This window comes from Macaca mulatta, chromosome 14, assembly GCF_049350105.2.
Source record: "Macaca mulatta isolate MMU2019108-1 chromosome 14, T2T-MMU8v2.0, whole genome shotgun sequence".
In the NCBI taxonomy this organism is placed as follows: domain Eukaryota; kingdom Metazoa; phylum Chordata; class Mammalia; order Primates; family Cercopithecidae; genus Macaca; species Macaca mulatta.
In genome coordinates this window covers 90,876,866-90,895,570 of record NC_133419.1, presented here as the reverse complement: position 1 = coordinate 90,895,570, position 18,705 = coordinate 90,876,866, and the positions used below count along the sequence as shown (strand labels likewise).

Sequence of the window (18,705 nt, the reverse complement as noted above, 5' to 3'; positions counted from 1 at the left end):
TAGCAGTTATTGGGAAAAGTGTGCATATGCAATATGTCATATCAATCCATAAAGTAATCCTTACAATCATTAAGAACTTATTTCCATACTACTGCAGTAGACTAAAACATAATAATATGAATTAGCGTTAGAATATAATCTTAACATTGAGCTAATAGTTCAAAATGCATCTTTAAAAATATGGTAGTCTTTGGAGGACAGTTTGGCAGTAACCTAATCAAAATTTAAAATGTGTTTACCCTTTCACCCTGAAATCCCAGGTCCTGATTATAGAGTTTTTTGTTTTTGTTTTTGTTTTTGTTTTTTTGAGGAATTAACAATTATTAAGGATACATAATTGCCATGAAAATATTGGCAAGAAATAGAAGAAAGTGATTATTTTGTCTGCCAATTAATATGATAAAGGTAACTGACCTTGTGGAATAAAGAAGGAACAATATAATACTATTTACCAAATATTTTAAATAATTTTGTCAGCACCATTTACCAAATAACCCTAGTACTCCTGTCCCCAGCTGATATGTGATGGCAAGCCAGGGTGAGTTTTTGTATATTGCATAGCCTTAATTCACTGATTGATGCTGGTACTACAGGCATTTGATTATTATAAGTTTAAGCTATTCTTTAATTTTACAGATAGTAAGTCTTCTCTCCTTGGAGGGGATGGATATGAAGGAATTTAACATTTTTAAAAATTTAAAACATCACTTCTCATGAAATAAATACATTTTTTTTCTGCAATGAGGAAGAGCATAGATAAATGGATGACTCCGAGTGGAAGGGAACAAGTGATTTTGTTACAGTCGTCAGAACTGTGGCCAGGATCATTTTAGATAAATATGTCAAATGTGTGGAATATCATGGAAGTGGCCCTCTTTTGTCCTCCCAGCTGTATGCTAATAGAATGCCTCCCAGGCACATGCTAATAGAAATATGTGTTAGATGATTGAGAGTCTTTGTTGTTCTTAAGACAGAGTCTCGCTCTGTCACCCAGGCTGGAGTGCAGTGGCATGATCTTGGCTCACTGCAACCTCTGCCTCCTGGGTTCAGTCAAGTGGTTCTGTTGCCATAGCCTCCCAAGTAGCTGGGATTACAGGTGTGTGCCACCACGCCCAGCTAATATTTTTGTATTTTTAGTAGAAATGGGATTTTACCATGTTGGCCAGGTTGGTCTGGAATTCCTGACTTCAAGTGATCCTTCCACCTTGGCCTCCCAAAGTGCTGGGCCTACGGGCATGAGCCTCTGTGCACAGCTGAGAGTCCTTTTTTGATGTTGGATTCATATTTATCCCACACATTGACTGGTTATGCAGATACTGGTCATGTTAAGTTCCCAAGAAGTTCTCCTCTCTGCTGCTATTCTTTTCTTCTTCTTCTTCTTCTTCTTCTTCTTCTTATTATTATTATTATTATTATACTTTAAGTTCTAGGGTACATGTGCATAACGTGCAGGTTTGTTACATATGTATACTTGTGCCATGTTGGTGTGCTGCACCATTAACTCGTTAGCACCCATCAACTCGTCATTTACATCAAGTATAACTCCCAATGCAATCCCTCCCCCCTCACCCCTCCCCATGATAGGCCCCGGTGTGTGATGTTCCCCATCCCGAGTCCAAGTGATCTCATTGTTCAGTTCCCACCTATGAGTGAGAACATGCGGTGTTTGGTTTTCTGTTCTTGCAATAGTTTGCTGAGAATGATGGTTTCCAGCTGCATCCATGTCCCTACAAAGGACACAAACTCATCTTTTTTTATGGCTGCATAGTATTCCATGGTGTATATGTGCCACATTTTCTTAATCCAGTCTGTCACTGATGGACATTTGGGTTGATTCCAAGTCTTTGCTATTGTGAATAGTGCCGCAATAAACATACGTGTGCATGTGTCTTTATAGCAGCATGATTTATAATCCTTTGGGTATATACCCAGTAATGGGATGGCTGGGTCATATTAACATATGTTAATATTAACAAATGTTCAAATAGGATACAAGGACATCCATACAATGCCAGTATTTTTCATAATAGTAAATAATTGTGGAAAAATCTAATCTGAAACTAAGAGGTAGATACATATTTGCACAAGAGTCAAATCTTTTCTCTAAAAAAAAATTGAAAAGTCTTAGAGATCCTCCAGGCTGGAGTGAATGGCATGGTCCTAGCTCCACTGTAACATTGAGCTCCTGTGTTCAAGCAATCCCCCTGCCTTACCCTCCCAAGCAGCTAGGATTGCATGCACCACCACACCAGCTACTTTTAAAACTTTTTTGTAGAAACAGGGTCTCGCTGTGTTACTCAGGCTGGTCTTGAGCTCCCAGCTTCAAGCAGTCCTCCTGTCTCGGCCTCTCAAAGCGCTGGGATTACAAGTGTGAGCCACCTTGCCCAGCCTAAGATATATTCTTACGGAAAAAAATAAAATTATAAAATAATGTGTGGTCCCATACGTTATTTATGTAGACATAAACAGGTTGACATATTTATACGTGTAAATATAAATGATTATGTAAATTTGTGTAAATATATGTAAACAGATGTTTATGTAAATATAAATGTGTTTATATGTGTGTGTTGTGTGCATTTTTATGCAAATATTTGCAATATATAGTATGTAAATGTAATATGTATATGTAAATGTATATGGAACTATATACAGTAACTCCTCACTATCCATGGGGGATTGGTTCCAGGATCCCCCTTGGATACCAGAATTTAAGGATGCTCAAGTCCCTTACATAAAATGGCTTATTATTTGCATATAACCTATACAAGTCCTCCCAGATACTTTAAATCAGCTCTAGATTGTTTACAGCACCTAATACAATGTAAATGCTATGCAAATAGAATAGTTGTTTACTATATTTAGGTAAACAGATGACCCAAAAAAGGTCTGTAAATCAGTACAGACACAACCATTCTTTTTTCTTTTTCAAATATATTCTATCTGCAGTTGATGAATCCACAGATGTGGAACTCACAGAGGGCTGACTACATAGATAAACATGTATATAAATGCATTAAAATTTACACCAAACTCTTGACATTGAGTTTCTCTGAAGAGAATAACAGAACTGGGTGTAGGGAGTAGGGGGGAATGCTGAAGAAGCACTGGTCCTTTTTATTCTATGTGCTTCTATAGAGCCTGAGTTTTTCAAATAATGACAAAATATAGATTTTTTCTTATAAATAAAAAATAAATATATAAAGAGAATAATAACACCTGAGAGGACTAACAAACACTGTAGATATTGCTTTCGGCTTTTGTTTGATTCTTATAAATAATTGATCATTGCTATTTCATTTGTATCAATGAAGAAACAAACATTTGTGTTCTTATTTATTATTTATAAAAATAGCTGCCATTTATTGAGTGCATCCGTCTTGAGCTAAATCTTCTACATGCCTTAAATCTACAGACCTATTGGGTAAAAGCAATTATAATCTCCACTTAGTAGCTGAGGGATCTGAGGCTTAGAGAAATAATTTTTCCAGGTCACATGAAGTATGTGGCAGAGCTGGGTTCCAAAAGCCTGTGCTTGTAATTATCTAAATGTTAATATTAATCATTAACATTTATAGGAAAGGTAACATATAGACCTTTTTTTGCATATTATTTGATGATAAATAGCTTTGCAAAGTAGCAATTATCATCATCTTAATTCGGATGGGAAAACCCTAGAAGTTACTTGCTCTAAATCACCCATCTGCAAGTGAACTAGAATATAGAAAATACGATATAGATTTTCTGGCCTTGAATGCTAGGACCTTTATAATTTCCACCAGAGAACCACTGTTTAAGAAGGCCCTTGAGAAAATAGTGATCATCCAAAGGGATGCAACCAAGATACTGAAAGAGAACATGATGTAGAGATACAGAAAGGAAAATAGAATACCGAGGCTTCGTCATTTAACGAGTTGTTTTCTGATAAAACCATCATAAACTGAAAATATCACAAGTCAAAAATGCATTTAATACACCTAACCTACCAAAGATCATAGCTTGGCCTCGCCTACCTTAAGTGTGCTCAGAACACTTACATTAGCCTACAGTTGGGCAAAATTAACGCAAAGCCTATTCTATAATGAAGTGTTGAATATCTCATGTAATTTATTGAATACTACACTGAATATGAAAACCAGAGTGGTTTATGGGTACTTGAAGTATGGTTTCTACTTAATGTGTATTGCCTTTGCACCATCATAAAGCTGAAAAATGAAATCTAACCATTGTTGAGAACCATCTCAAAACCTAAAATATATGGAAATAGAGCTAGACTTATTTGACTTTAATAGAACAAACTCAAAGAGGAAAATAGATGTTAAATCTTTATGGAGAAAACTTTCTAATAATTAGACCTTTCATAAAGTGAAATGGGCTTCCTCATGCAGTAGTAAGCTTCTCATCACTAAAAGATTCCGAGACTGGATAACTATCTGAGATTCTATAAAAAGGATTTATGAGAAGGTTGAACTAGATGAGCTCTAAAATTCCCTTTAAGATTCTACAGTTTGAAGATTTTGTTCGAGTTCTTTTTCAACTAGCCTTTACCATTTTCACTTACAGCAAAGCAATAAACAATATGAAAGTTATTTTTCTAATATGTATTATACTATTATCAGATGTACAATCTTACCCAAATTCCCTAGAGTATACATATTTGTCTTTCACCCATCTAATGGCATTGGTTTAAAGCCAACTTTAGGTATGCTGGTTTTGGTCACAGTGATGTATTTGGCACCTGTTGTTTCCTTACCTATAGAACCGCTTTCCTGGTAAACCAAGAGGATCGATGAATGCTCTTTCCAGGAGCATCAATTGGTCATTCATCATTCTCACTGCAATGGGACTTTGAGAAGAACATATACATAATTATAACCCAAACCGCAGAATCGTGTTTCAAAATAATATTAAATAAAAACAAGGCTTGGGAAAATACATTTCTAAAATTGATCAATTTTTAACAAAATGAATATTAACACAGTAATACTTTACATGGTGAGCCACAAACAATAGCAGGGTCATCCTTCTAATATTTACAGTCAGCAGAGAGACCTAATGGGAAATCGTTTGTTACATATTTCTAGATCACACACCAATCAAAAAGAACTCAAAGACATTCTATACTTCTTTCTAGGAGGATAGCCAGGCCTCCTGGAAAGGTAGACAAAGTGAGCTATCAAGTTATTCCTGATAAGTCATTCAGTTCTACTGTGGAAGAAAGGAGCAGATAAAGGCTGGACAACAAAGAGTGAATGAAGGTTTCAGAAGTCTGTCAGGAGGGTAAGAGATAGCTGCACGCAATGGATAGGGAATCCCTTTTCACACTCAGACTATCCATTTGGGGAGCTGAATAAGTTCCCTGGGCTCCCCTACAATCCAAAGGAGAATGAGGTCCCTTAAAACTACTTATAGCTTTCTTCCAATATGGGAAGTGGCAAAGTTTATTCTGATTACATCTGAAAAAACAAATGTGACATGGACACATTTGTGGATAAATTTATGCTTGTTACATGGTATTTACTTTGAATATATTTTGAAACTATTTTCAATCTGAAAGTGGCAATAAATTAAATAAAATGCAAAAAAACCTCATCAATGAAAAAAGAATTTCTAAACAGGTACATAGGAGTACTGAACAAAAGACTTGTAAAATATATTACAAACTAATATGAATGAAAACAGTTCATTCTAGTAACCAGATAGCTTTTTTTTTTTTAAGTAGGGATTTGAAACTTACTTGTTAAGATCAACTTGTATAAGTCGTTTATGAAAATCTGAAGCAGCCTCTGAGAAGTTTTTCACCGCAGAAAATAAGGAATCTTTTTTAAAAATAGAAAAGCAGAAGAGAAATTAGCTCGTATTTCAGAGGTTCGCTTTCCCACCCTCCCTGTTCCAGATTGATATAACCACATAGATGTCGAAGCCATTTTTGTACTGAGTCTTCTTGCAGATCCATGAAAATTAGTAGAATATAACAAAGAAATATTGTATGAAAACAAAAAATGGTAAAATTCTTTCTTAAAGAAAATAACATTCAAAAATCTAGGACACAAATAACTCCTTAACCCATAATTTACTACAAACCCAGAATTCATTCATTCATTAATTCATTCATTGGGACAACAACTATATGCTAGACACTGGATACAGCTATGCTAAGGTATGATTCTGTAATTATTACAGGGCAAAAAAATATCAATTTTTGTTTTTAAGTAGTGTATCTGAGATCTTGTTCAACAGGCAACCTGTGACAAACATATATCCAGATACTGAGAAAGAGGATCAGATTTGGTCTTGTCAAACTCTTCTTTAATTCACAATACTTCTACGAAAAGTAATTAGGTTCTCAGTACTGTCGTACCTCACTATCAGTGGGGCCTGGGTTCCAGGATCCCCTGCTGATACCGTATTCCATGGAAGCAACTCCCTTATATAAAATGGCATAGTATTTGCCTGTTACCTACATACATCCTCCCCTATACTTTAAATCATCTCTAGATTACTTATAATGCCTAATAAAATGACTATATATCACTTCATTCATGTGGATTCAATGTAGTGCTCAGAGCACAACAAATTCAAATTTAAGTTTTGCTTTTTTGAAACTTAGTGGATTTATTTTTCTGATTCTTTTTGGCTTGCAGTTGGTTGAATATGTGGATGCAGAACTCACCGATATAGAGGGGTGACTGTATATTATATTTTTATTACAACAATGTATTTATTATTTTCCATATTTGCTACACAGGACTTTAAACATACATTATTGATTTGTTGCTTGCATCAATCCTGTGGTACAAGCAAATCAGGAGATAACGATACTCATTTTATAGATAAAGCACTTACAGCTCAGGATTTCTATTAGGTAACACCTAATGGAAAGGATTTCTATTTCTATTTCTATTACCTAATTTCTATTAGGTCTGACCTAATGGAAATCCTGAACTCTAAATGCTTTAGCTAGTAGGTGGTACATTCGGTATAAGTATATTCAGTATTTTTAAAAACCTTTTTAGTCCCAGATTTTAGTCCTAGTCTTTTGGTCCTAGATTTTCCTTAAGTTTTAATTGTTGTTTTTAAGCCATGTTCAAACCAAATAATGTAATAATAGATGCAATAGAAACTATGAGAAAAGAATGCTGAAGACAGCATTTTAAATTTCAAATCCAGGACAGAAGTCAAGACAGATAACTGAAACGTGTCCCTGGGATTAGTGACACATGTCAATGAGGACTTTGACAAGAGCAATTTTTCTAGAGTAGAAAGGACATAAGACAGCACAGTGGACTGGCTAGTGAGAGGTAAAAACAAAACCATAGACAGTGTAGATTATGTATTCATTTATCCATTCATTCATTAATCATACCTTCATTCCTACACTAATACATTTTCTCAGGAACTGTTTTTGCCTGGCACTAAATGAAGAATTTTGATTGTGAAGGAAGTGGGGCACATCTGGCAGAAGAAATGTTTTTGAAATAGAAAAGCTATAAGAAGAATTAATCTAATGGATAGTCACCAACAGTAATGGTGATTTTTGAAAATATGACAGGGAAAGGCATTAACAGATCAAACCAGGCCTCTAAGAAAGTAAGTAGGTAGAGGAATTAACCTTGTATAAAGCGAGCCCTTCCACTGTAACTGTGTAGTTTCTGTCTCTTAATTGGACCCTGACTTATAAAAACTGATAAGACATCATTCACCAAAAGGAAATCAGGGCATTTAGGAAGACAACTGGCTGCTGAATAGCCACAGAACTACGAATGTCCATTTTGCTGTAGGCTCTGCTTATTTCTCTGGTTTTATCTCCCCTTATTTCCCCCATCATTGCAGAGCTACGCCAATTGTATTGATATAAACACATTTTATTTGCTTCATTTTTTTTCTAGACCATTTTTTTCTAGACTTGCTGTAATTGCTAATCCTTTCTATAATCATATTATATAAAGATTACTAATCCTTTATATAGTAATATTCAGAAGTCCTTACTATTCCATACCCATTCTCTGCATTCTTATAGTACTCTCTACATATCCCCATAATAACCTATTATCTACATATTGCCTTCTTCCTCGTGTTAGACTTTAAGCTTTCTTAGAACTATGACCGAGCCTTGTACACACTTATATCTCCTAGGTAATAACATAGTACTTAGTACACAGTAGAAACTCAGTGCATATTTGATAATTTGGGTATATACTAAAATATGTGCCCCCAGAATAATAAAAGACAATGGTTGTAATAAAACAGTAATAATAGGTAACATTTAATGAACAGTAAGCGCCACCCACCACAGCTTCTATATACTATCAAACTGAATCTCCACAATGATCTCTGAAACATGATATGTTGATATATTCTTTTTTATATTTTCATTGTATGAAAGCTAACACATAGAGAAGTTAAGTAACTTTCCCAAGGTCACACAATGAAGAAATGATAAAGCTAGTATCTGAACCAGGCAAACCGTTTCCAAACTCAATCCTCAATGCTACTACATACACTACATTATGATTCATCCTTGCTGTATAGGAGATGCACAGTGCAGAAGAGCAACCACTAAACAGTCATTAATAAAAGAAAAGAATGCTTATAACCATGTAAAAAAAGTTTCATATAGACAAATACTAAAAGATATATGCAGTAATAATCACATTGTTGATAATAAAAACATGTATGTAATAGAATTTGTGGCTTTCTCTATTTCTCAATCTTTTACAAATCATGTTACATTTTTCTAATACTGTTTCTATGACAGTAATTTTTTTTTTTTTTTTTTTTTTGAGACGGAGTCTCCCTCTGTCGCCCAGGCTGGAGTGCAGTGGTATGATCTCGGCTCATTGCAAGTTCCACCTCCTGGGTTCCCACCATTCTCCTGCCTCCGCCTCCGGAGTAGCTGGGACTACAGGCGCCCACCACCACGCCCGGCTAATTTTTTGTGTTTTTGGTAGAGACGGGGTTTCACCATGTTAGCCAGGATGGTCTCAATCTCCTGACCTCGTGATCCGCCTGCCTTGGCCTCCCAAAGTGCTGGGATTACAGGCGTGAACCACTGCGCCTGACCAGTAAAAATGTTTTTAAAGGCCATAATATAGGAAAAATGTTTACCATCCCAATGTTTGTGGTAATAACTCAGCCATAATGGATTCATTCTATACATGCCAGATTAAATCAGATTCTTTAATAAGTGTTTGTTTAAAGTTTTTGTGTAGAAGTCAAAATAAGTAAGGCAAATATGTATTCTAGGATGAAACAATATGCATTGATCATCATAGGAGATAATATTTTAAAGCTCCAAATTAAAGATTGTAAAATATCTGCCCAAATATTTCTTACCAAATGATACTCCATAGTCTCTCAATTGTTGGTCATGTTTCTTAGATAGATTATAGATACTTGCTGCATAGTTTTTCAAAGCTTCTGCATAGTCTTGAATATTGAAAGGAATGATTTTAGAGTCCACAAGCTCATATACCAGTGCTCCTCGTAATTGAGCCACACAACGTTGTTTTTTAAATGTGGGGTCATAAAATTTCTCTACCAATTCAAATGTCTCATAAATTGTGTGGTACACTGGGTAGCTGCTGTACTTATCTGTTCTCTGAAAAAAAAAGTGGAGGGAGGCAAGTATAAATAAACATTACATATTCACATTATAATATTTTTATGTAAGCATAAAAATAACTATAGAAAAAAATACAACCAGCCAGGTGTGGTGGCTCACACCTGTAATCCTAGCACTTTGGGAGGCCGAGGCAGGAGGATCACCTGAGCTCAGGAGTTCAAGATCAGCCTGGGCAACATTGAGAAACCCTTTCTCTACTAAAAATCCAAAAAAAAAAAAAAGAAAAATGAAAAAGAAAAAATACAACCATATAACACCCTGAGTTTTATCACAATGAGGCAAAATGCTAATAATGAAAACACCATAGCCAAATATTCACTGATTTTAAATTTTTTCTCATTATTTGTTTTATAATTTATGTAAACTTCATTCAAAATGCTACACCTTGAACATTCTTCTTCTTGTATCTTCGATAACTAAAATTAGGGAATACATATTCAAATTGCACCTCAGCATAGTTCAAAGTTATCTATCAATTGATTGGTTAAAAAAAGGTTCTGGCCAGCTAAGTATACAACTTAAGGATGATTTATTAAAGTAACTTCCCTTCCTTCCCAAACAGTGTATATCTAAATGTCATTTAAACTTTATTACATAATTAAGGGTACCATTATGAATATGAATTATTACATAGTAGTATCCTGTATAAATATTCTTTTTAGTTCTTCGGTTTGCCTATTGTAATTTTAGTTTTTACCATTTGCCATCTTTTTATAGGGCTATCGTTCTTACTGCTTTTAGTATCACGAAAAAGCAATCCCCATATCAGTCCTTCTCCTTCTATCTAATTGTCTGCTTCTAATCTAAAGTAGTCTTAGAAACTAGATAACTTTGATCCAATTACAGAAGACAGAGTATAAAAGTGAACAGGCCTTGAAAAAGAGTTAAAACATATCTTTTATGTATTAAGTGTAATGAATGTTAGTATTCTGAGTTTATCTATCTATTTTGGGTTAATCTGGAGTTGCTTTTATTTCTTTGTTCTTTATTGTATTCTGAATAGTCAGATTTGCAAGTGATATACATATAATGGGCAAGCAAAATTTAGGTGTATTGCAATTATGATTTGAAGATTGATTAAAATCTATGACAAATCTGTGTCTGCTACTGTAGTCTTCAATTTGGTTTATGAAATAATTTATAGCATTGATGAGCAAAGATGATATATGTTGGTTATATCCAAGTACTTGCATATCATCAGGATATCTGTGTGACAGAGGTGCAAACCAGTCAGTGCAGAGCAAAAAAGGGGATCGAGTTAAAAGAGAAACTTGCTGTATTTCCCAACCAAGAGCCCTTGACTCAGGTGACAGGCAGAAGTGGGAATATGAAGAGGAGCTACCCACCATAATGAATCTTACCCTAATGCTCCTCTTGACCAAAATATGTTCAACTGCATTCTTCCTCATGAAAAGTACATCAGAGCCTGCAAGATTAGTCTAGAGAATGAGAGTTTTCTGACATATCAGGAAAAGGATGTGAACTGCTTGGTTCTGATACCCAGCTAAGTGTCTGGCATTACTCTGTGAATTATCATTTCTTTGATTAACCCTAACAATGAAATTTTCACAAAATTACTCAAATTACTTCCTTGTTCATCTGGAAAGGGACATGCAGTCTATCTCTATCCCTGGGAACTCTTCCCAGGCCATATCCACCAGGTGTCTGGTGCCAAACAACTCAGTGACATTCTTTGCTAAAGGACTGTAGATGAAATGTTATATATTCAAAATGATAAAGTGGCTTACCTTATTCTTAGTGTAACGGGCTCTGCCTGAAGCAATTCCAAGTCTCTGAAAATAAGCTTCAAAGTCACTTCCAGATCCCAGCTTATTGATTCTAGATGCAATACACACACACACACACACACACACACACACACACACACACACACGCATAAATAGGTAAATGATACAAAGTTTAAATAGATGGGACAAGGAATCCTGTCCCAAGAATAGCAAGGAATTATATGTTACATTTACAAGAATTTAGAAAAAGTCAACCACCCTCAAGACATTTTCCCATAATCTGCAGGAAAACTGCTGTAAAATTAAAAGTAATGGCAAAAACTGCAAATACTTTTGCACCAACCTATAACAAGAATTGGGCCGTGCCACTAAAGACTGCATCTGGTGATGATGCTCTCCATCATATTTTCAGCATTTACATTTTTGTTTAGAGGGCAAAACAACGAAGACGTGGGCCCTGCCCTCAGAGAACTATCATCTAGTAAGAAAATTGCCACAAAAGTCTACTTTTAAAATCATGAAGTATCTAAATGTGCTTTGTTTCATTTTAGAAATAAATCTAATTATAATTTATTTCTTTTCATATGATTAGGAAACCTCTATCTGTTGATCTGTCCCTCACATATATATGCATATACATAAATAAGATGTAAGACATGAAAAATTTTTAGTAAAATAATGGTAAGTCATGAAAACAATATAAAATTGCATGTGCATTAATAACATAACTATATATTTCCAAACTATTAGATTAGTAGATGTGTTTTTGAGACTGACCTCTTCAATATTTTAAAAATCATTTTTGTATTTTACTATTTTTATTGAATTGGCATGTGAAACTTTTATAATGGACCCACATTCAAACTTTCACAAGACCAATTTGAAATGAGGAATAAAGCTATAAACTGTTACTATTATTTGCTTGTACATGTTGAGTATCCCACATGGAATGCTTAGGACCAGAAGTATTTTGGACTTAAGATTTTTTTCAGACTATGAATATTTACATATATACAATGAGATATCTTGGGGTTGGGGCCCAAGTCTAAACAGAAAATTCATTTATATTTCATATATATCTTATATACATAGGCTGAACTTAATTTTACATAATATTTTAAGTAATTTTGTGCATGAAACAAAGTTTGTGTTAAGTACTATAATGTGTGGAATTCTCCACTTGGGACATCATGTTGGTGCTAAAAAAGTTTTGGATTTTGGAGCACTTAAGATTTCATATTTTTGAGTTAGGAATGCTCAGTCTGTATTAGAAATGGCATTGCAGTAGAAAACAAATATATACTTTTTATTACATAATGTTTAGAAAAAAGAAAATAAAAACAAATAGATATAAAATAAATTTAAGAAAGCTGCTGTAGCATGAATGAGAAGACGTACAAAATAAAATAATATTTATATAAATTCTAAATCACAGGTAAAGACACAATTTGGTGTTTATTGATAATGCTCCTTAATAAATGTACAAGCAAATAATCTAGCATTTGTCTTTTATTTCATCATTATCATCTGAAGTTATATATTAATACACCTAATACATAACTAAATGAAATTTTATGCAAGAATGCTAACTAATGGCTAATAATGTAGTGAAACTATTTCAACTAAAAATTTGCAAAACTAGGTCTATTTGTGCTCTAATACAGGCTGAAAGATTTCACGTGCTGGCTAATCAGCAAAACAAAACTAGACAGAAAATTTTTTTTTTTTTTTTTTGAGATGGAGTTTCACTCTTGTTGCCCAGGTTGGAATGCAATGGCACGATCTTGGCTCACTGCAACCTCTTCCTCCCCGATTCAAGCAATTTTCCTGCCTCAGCCTTCTGAGTGACTGGGATTACAAGCGCCTGCTACCACACCCGGCTAATTTTGTATTTTTAGTAGAGACAGGGTTTTGCCATGTTGGCCAGGCTGGTCTCAAATACCTGACCTCAGGTGATCCACCAGACTTGGCCTCCCAAAGTGCTAGGATTACAGGCATGAGCTACCGTGCTCAGCCAGGAATTCTTTAGTATCCTTTCTGATTCAAATTATTGATGAAACGCTTGAGAATTTCATGTTTGGAGAAACAAGAGGCAGAGCAGAATTTATAATTTATCCTACAGTAGAAAAGGTGCACACCAGTAACTTACCTAGGCAAATTTTTACTTTCAGGTGAAGGATCTTTTTCCAACCAGCTTTCATACAGTGATTTACTCTCAAACCCATCATCAGGGCTGGGGATCTAGAAAGAGAAATCAAATACTGGAAATTAGGGGTAGAAGCAACTACATGTATGCCAAAATAAAACTATATATTATTTGTCATCAACTACTTTTAATGACGTATGTACATATATGTATGTACATATATGTACACATGTATATATGTTTATTTATAGAAAAATTATCTTTTTGCAAATGGCAAGAAATAAATCTAGCCCAAATTATTTTTTATTCATGATGCCTACCTGTGTTGGTAATTTTGCCATATCCCTAAGGTGTAATTGCCTACTTATTTTGGTAAACTTTTAAATAGAACTTAAAATTTTTACAAACGCCATTTTAATGTCTGGCAGCTTAGATTTCTTTTAGTGGGAAGACACTGGAGAAAACTTCAGATATAACATTTGCTTTTGTAAATTATTTTTGCCTAAGAAGACCTACAAAGAGGTCTCAGAACAATAGAGGTGACATAATTTCAAGCTCAGCTTCTTAACCTGTAAGTCTTGGTTTTGTAGGGCAGCAGGGGTTAGTGCCAGGACTCTTCTTTTAGACAGTCTTATTATGTTTAAACAAAGTTAAAATTTTATGGATTAAAAAAAAAAACAACTCTATATAACCTCAGATTTCTACTTAGGAATTTTAAGAGCTCCTCTGTGTGTGTGTGTGTGTGTGTGTGTGTGTGTGTGTGTGTGTGGTGCTCATCATGTTGAGCACCAACATGATGTCACAAGTGTCATATTTTTATTCCTTTCATTAAATGTACATTTACAAATTTATACTTGCCTTGTCTTTTGACACTCTATGAAGAGCAGAGCCATGTGGTGAAAACATTGTGGACTGTGGACTGTGGAGTCAAATTCATCTATTTTATATCTAGACTACTACACATATTGACTATATTTTGTTTGCTTGTTTGTTTATAACCCTGATTTGCTCAAAAATAGACCCAAGGCAGACCCTACTTAAGTAACTGTGAAAGCATTATAACTTGGTATAGTGCTTCCCCTCTTTGAACCTTAGTCTTCTCACCTGTGAAAATGGGGATAATGGTAACTTTCTGAACATAAACATCTGATATTTTCTCTGGCCTTTAGATAGAGTTGGTTATTCTAACTTCTGTTTCACTATTCTTAAAAATGTTTTTATGGATATTTACCAAGCACTGACCTCAGTAGAGATGCGGAAATGGAGACATAGTCTCTACCCTCTGGGACCTCACAATGAAATCTAATTGGGGATACACACACCAAACAAATTTTGTAATATAAAATTATAATAAGCAGTTCAAAAGAAAATATCGAAGTGCTATAAAGAGATGTGGGGATGAGAGATAGATATGTCTCCAGGTAAGGCCTTTCTGAGAAAATGGCAATTAAATTTAGGAGGATTTAATAAAGATGTTGGCTATTGGCACATGTTTTTGAACAATTTCCCTGTTTCAATCTCATCCCACTTATTTAGAGGCACGAATGTGTTGTGTTTACTGATAACACAAGCCCTCATCAGCGTTCAAGTAGAAGGTAACAGTGGTGAATCCGCCCCCTTCCATAGAGTAATGGTAGGGCTGGGAAGTGGTCACTTGCCCTTAGCTTAGCATGAATGAGATGATACTTTATCACTGCATAGAGAGTCCACAGCTTAGAAATAGTCTTGGCACTCCACACCCTTCCCCACCAACGTGAGGCAGCTGCAGAGATGTTCTGCTCATTTCTAGCCAGCTAACTGGGTTCTGCTCTCTACTCTGCTCCTGCCAATTTGCAATGGTTGAGAGAGATTCTGTTCCGGTTCCTAGATCCTGCTTGAATTGAATTCCCAGTAAAATCGTCTTCATTTTCTGAATCATACTGTCTCCATAGTAGTGCTAATCAGAAATCATGTCCCATTGGCCTAGACAATCCGGGTCTGTCTGTCTGTCTTTCTTTCTCTTTCTTTCTTTCTTTCTTTCTTTCTTTCTTTCTTTCTTTCTTTCTTTCTTTCTTTCTTTCTTTTTCTTTCTTTCTTTCTTTCTCTTTCTTTCTTTCTTTTTTTCTTTCTTTTTTTTTCTTTCTTTCCTTCCTTCCTTCTTTCCTTCTTTCCTTCCTTCCTTCTTTCTTTCTCTCTTCCGTTCTCTCTCTCTCCCCCCTTTCTTTCTTTCTTCTTTCTTTCTTTCTTTCTTTCTTTCTTTCTTTCTTTCTTTCTTTCTTTCTTTCTTTCTTTCTTTCTTTCTTTCTTTCTTTCTCTTTCTTTCTTTCCTTCCTTCCTTCCTTCCTTCCTTCCTTCCTTCCTTTCTTTCTCTCTTCTGTTCTCTCTCTCCCCCCCGCCCTTTCTTTCTTCTTCTTTCCTTTCTTCCTTTTTTTTTTTTTTTTTTTTTTTTTTGAGTCAGGGTCTCTCTATGGCTTACACTCCTGGGCTCAGGTGATCCTACTGCCTCAGTTGGAACTATAGGCATGTGCCACCACACGCGGCTAGATCAGTCTTACCTCAGCTATATGCACTGTCAGAATTGATAGCCCTCCTCTTATTTAGCAGCACTTTGCCCCATTTCTTGCTCAATCAAGCAGCTGCCCTTCCCTCCAAGCTCAGCCTTGTCTCTCATCCCTACCCTATCCTCACATCACCAATATGGCTTGACTATTTGTGCTAACACGCACTAGGGATTAATAAAATTGTAATAATCAGTTCACAGGAGAGTAAAAACAAGTCTTCTTTGTCTACTGGGTCTTAGTATGCCCATAGATAAGCACTTATCTTTGTACAAAGGGGCATAGACGTCAACTTCTCCCTTATCAACTACCAAATTCTTATCATTCCTGACATCAAGGACAGGGATCATCTCTCTAGGACAGCACAAATCATAAATTCCTGCTCCAAAAAGGGTTCTCTCAGTAAAGATTTTCTTTTCAACTTGCTTTTAGATAAGATGCTTTTATGGAACATTCCAATGAAAGGATCAAAGACATCAGCTACCCAAGATGGTGACAGCATTGTGATGAGGAAAATGAGAGGAGTTTCATTTGGAAAACTAGTTTTTAAAGACATGAACAGTAAAAAGAGAGGGGTAAGATTAAGGCAGGAAGTATTAATAGTACCCAGAGAGAAATGATATCTACTTCGTATTGCTATCTAAGGCTGACCTTGAAGCAAACATTTCCACAGGTAAATTCTTTGGCAAGGAACTATTTAAATGATGTTCACAGATATTAAATGAGTAGATTATATAAGTTTTAGAGATTCAGAGTCCTTTAGATTTTAGAGTTTTAAAAATATCTATAACTCATTTAATATTTATAAATTACTGGGATATTAGCAAGCCTGCAGAATTATTTCCATTTTTGCCTTTAGACTTGCAATTACTTAATGTACTCACTACACTGACATAAAACAATGAACAACCTTGTTAGAAATTCTTTAATGATTTCTCCATAATAGATTTCTGAATTCCTTGGCCCATTGGTTATACCCCATTTCTTGCCATCTTTCCCACCAACGCCTTTGGCTGGGTCATGCTGAGCTCCCTTCAGATCAGGAAATATATTCTTTTATACTTCCACATCTTTTTTAGATACTGTGTCCTCTGCTTAGAATGTCCTCTCCCTTACTTCTACATCCCTTCTTTTGACAGAAGCATCAGTGACTCTGCAAACTTCCTCTTATGATCCTCAACTTCCCCCAGCCCCAGGATTTAATATCCTCTATTCCATAACTGTTCTCCATCATATATAGTATCAAATATTCCAGTGAACTCTAATTCCTCATTTACCAGTCTGTGTCCTCTCTAGATTACAGAGTGTTAGAATTCAGTGACCTTGTCCCTTTATCACTATTGCTGCTATAATTCATTTTATAGAGCCTGACATATAGTGACCACTCAATGAATATTTGTTGAATGAATGAAAGAGTAGCTAAGACAGTTTTTGAACCATACGCTTTTCTATTCCAGCTCAGTGTTCTTTCTGCTATATCAAATACCTCTGCCAGATAAATACATGTTACAACTGTTTACACAATTACTAATAAGAACTATTACTAGAACAAAGAAGCTGGTGATAATATCTTATGTCGTATAGGTAAATTGCATATTAAAGATTTTGTTATGACTTGTTTATATGATTCAATCATGTTCTCTCACCAGCTTAAAAATAAGTACCATTCATTTGGGTGGGAACACATGTTATTCATTTATCCATTCAAAAGAAAACATATGAAGACACATCTCTTTATATACCTCTTTTGTCAGTTTATACACTAACTGGTAAAGAAGGGGTGTACAGTCAACTCTGAGAGTATAATTGCCTGAAAAATAAATAAGACACAGAGTATTATTTCATACTTCTAAGTAAAATTCCGTTTATGATTAATTCTAACTTTATTTTCTAATTTTAAACAAGATATAATGATCTTCAAATCAAAGATTTTATTCCCAAAGAATAAAACAGGGTGGAACTAGTTCTTCAGGAGCAAGAGAGGCTGCCCCATATATTTTGAATAGAAGAAGGTCTTGGTGGACTTTGGTTGCTAAGGCAGCAGCTCTCACAGTGATTATAAGGGTCATCCTTAAGGCAGCATTTCTTAGGGGCACTTTGGCAAAGGAAGTGGTAAGTCTGTAGCATTAATTTTTTACTTGTTTCATTCTATGCAATAGTATATATCAAGATATTAGACAAAGCCATGTCAGTAATTATTATGCTCTGACATTTATTTAGAAATAATCACAATACAGTGAAAGCCTAGAGACACAAATCTCTTCATTTTCTGAATCATACTGTCTCCATAGTAGTGCTAATCAGAAATCATGTCCTGTTGGCCTAGACAATCCAGATCAGTTTTTCTTTCTTTCTTTCTTTCTTTCTTTCTTTCTTTCTTTCTTTCTTTCTTTCTTTCTTTCTTTCTCTCTTTCTTTCTTTCTTTGAGAGTCAGGGTCTCTCTTACACTCCTGGGCTCAGAGGATCCTGAGCCAGATTGGAAGGGAGTTTGTAGTTCAAAAGGAGTGAGTACACTTACTTCAAATTTGTTACAACGAATACAGGAAATATTTCTAGACAGAATATTCTGTAAAATCTTTCTTCTGAACTGTTTTAGCCAAATTCTATTAATATCTTCATTGTGAAAATATGTGGTTAATACTAGAGTTT

General features: G+C 35.0%; 1 protein-coding gene across 2 annotated transcripts in view; it reads right to left on the bottom strand.

The window, feature by feature from the left end:
- NAALAD2 (N-acetylated alpha-linked acidic dipeptidase 2) overlaps positions 1 to 18,705 on the bottom strand; it is a 55,591-nt gene that overhangs the window by 5,275 nt on the left and 31,611 nt on the right. Inside the window, exons 13-18 of one of the 2 annotated variants that reach the window (XR_013404555.1) lie at positions 17,799 to 17,866; positions 13,523 to 13,614; positions 11,374 to 11,418; positions 9,337 to 9,601; positions 5,738 to 5,819; positions 4,754 to 4,846 (exon numbers count right to left, since the gene is read on the bottom strand). Coding sequence is in view for 1 of the 2 variants with exons in the window: in XM_001082880.5 (XP_001082880.4) it covers positions 4,754 to 4,846; positions 5,738 to 5,819; positions 9,337 to 9,601; positions 11,374 to 11,464; positions 13,523 to 13,614; positions 17,799 to 17,866 (691 nt within the window). In the remaining variant the exon portion in view is untranslated. Of the gene's footprint in view, positions 1 to 4,753; positions 4,847 to 5,737; positions 5,820 to 9,336; positions 9,602 to 11,373; positions 11,465 to 13,522; positions 13,615 to 17,798; positions 17,867 to 18,705 lie in introns of both variants that reach the window. The other variant, XM_001082880.5, reaches the window with a different exon arrangement.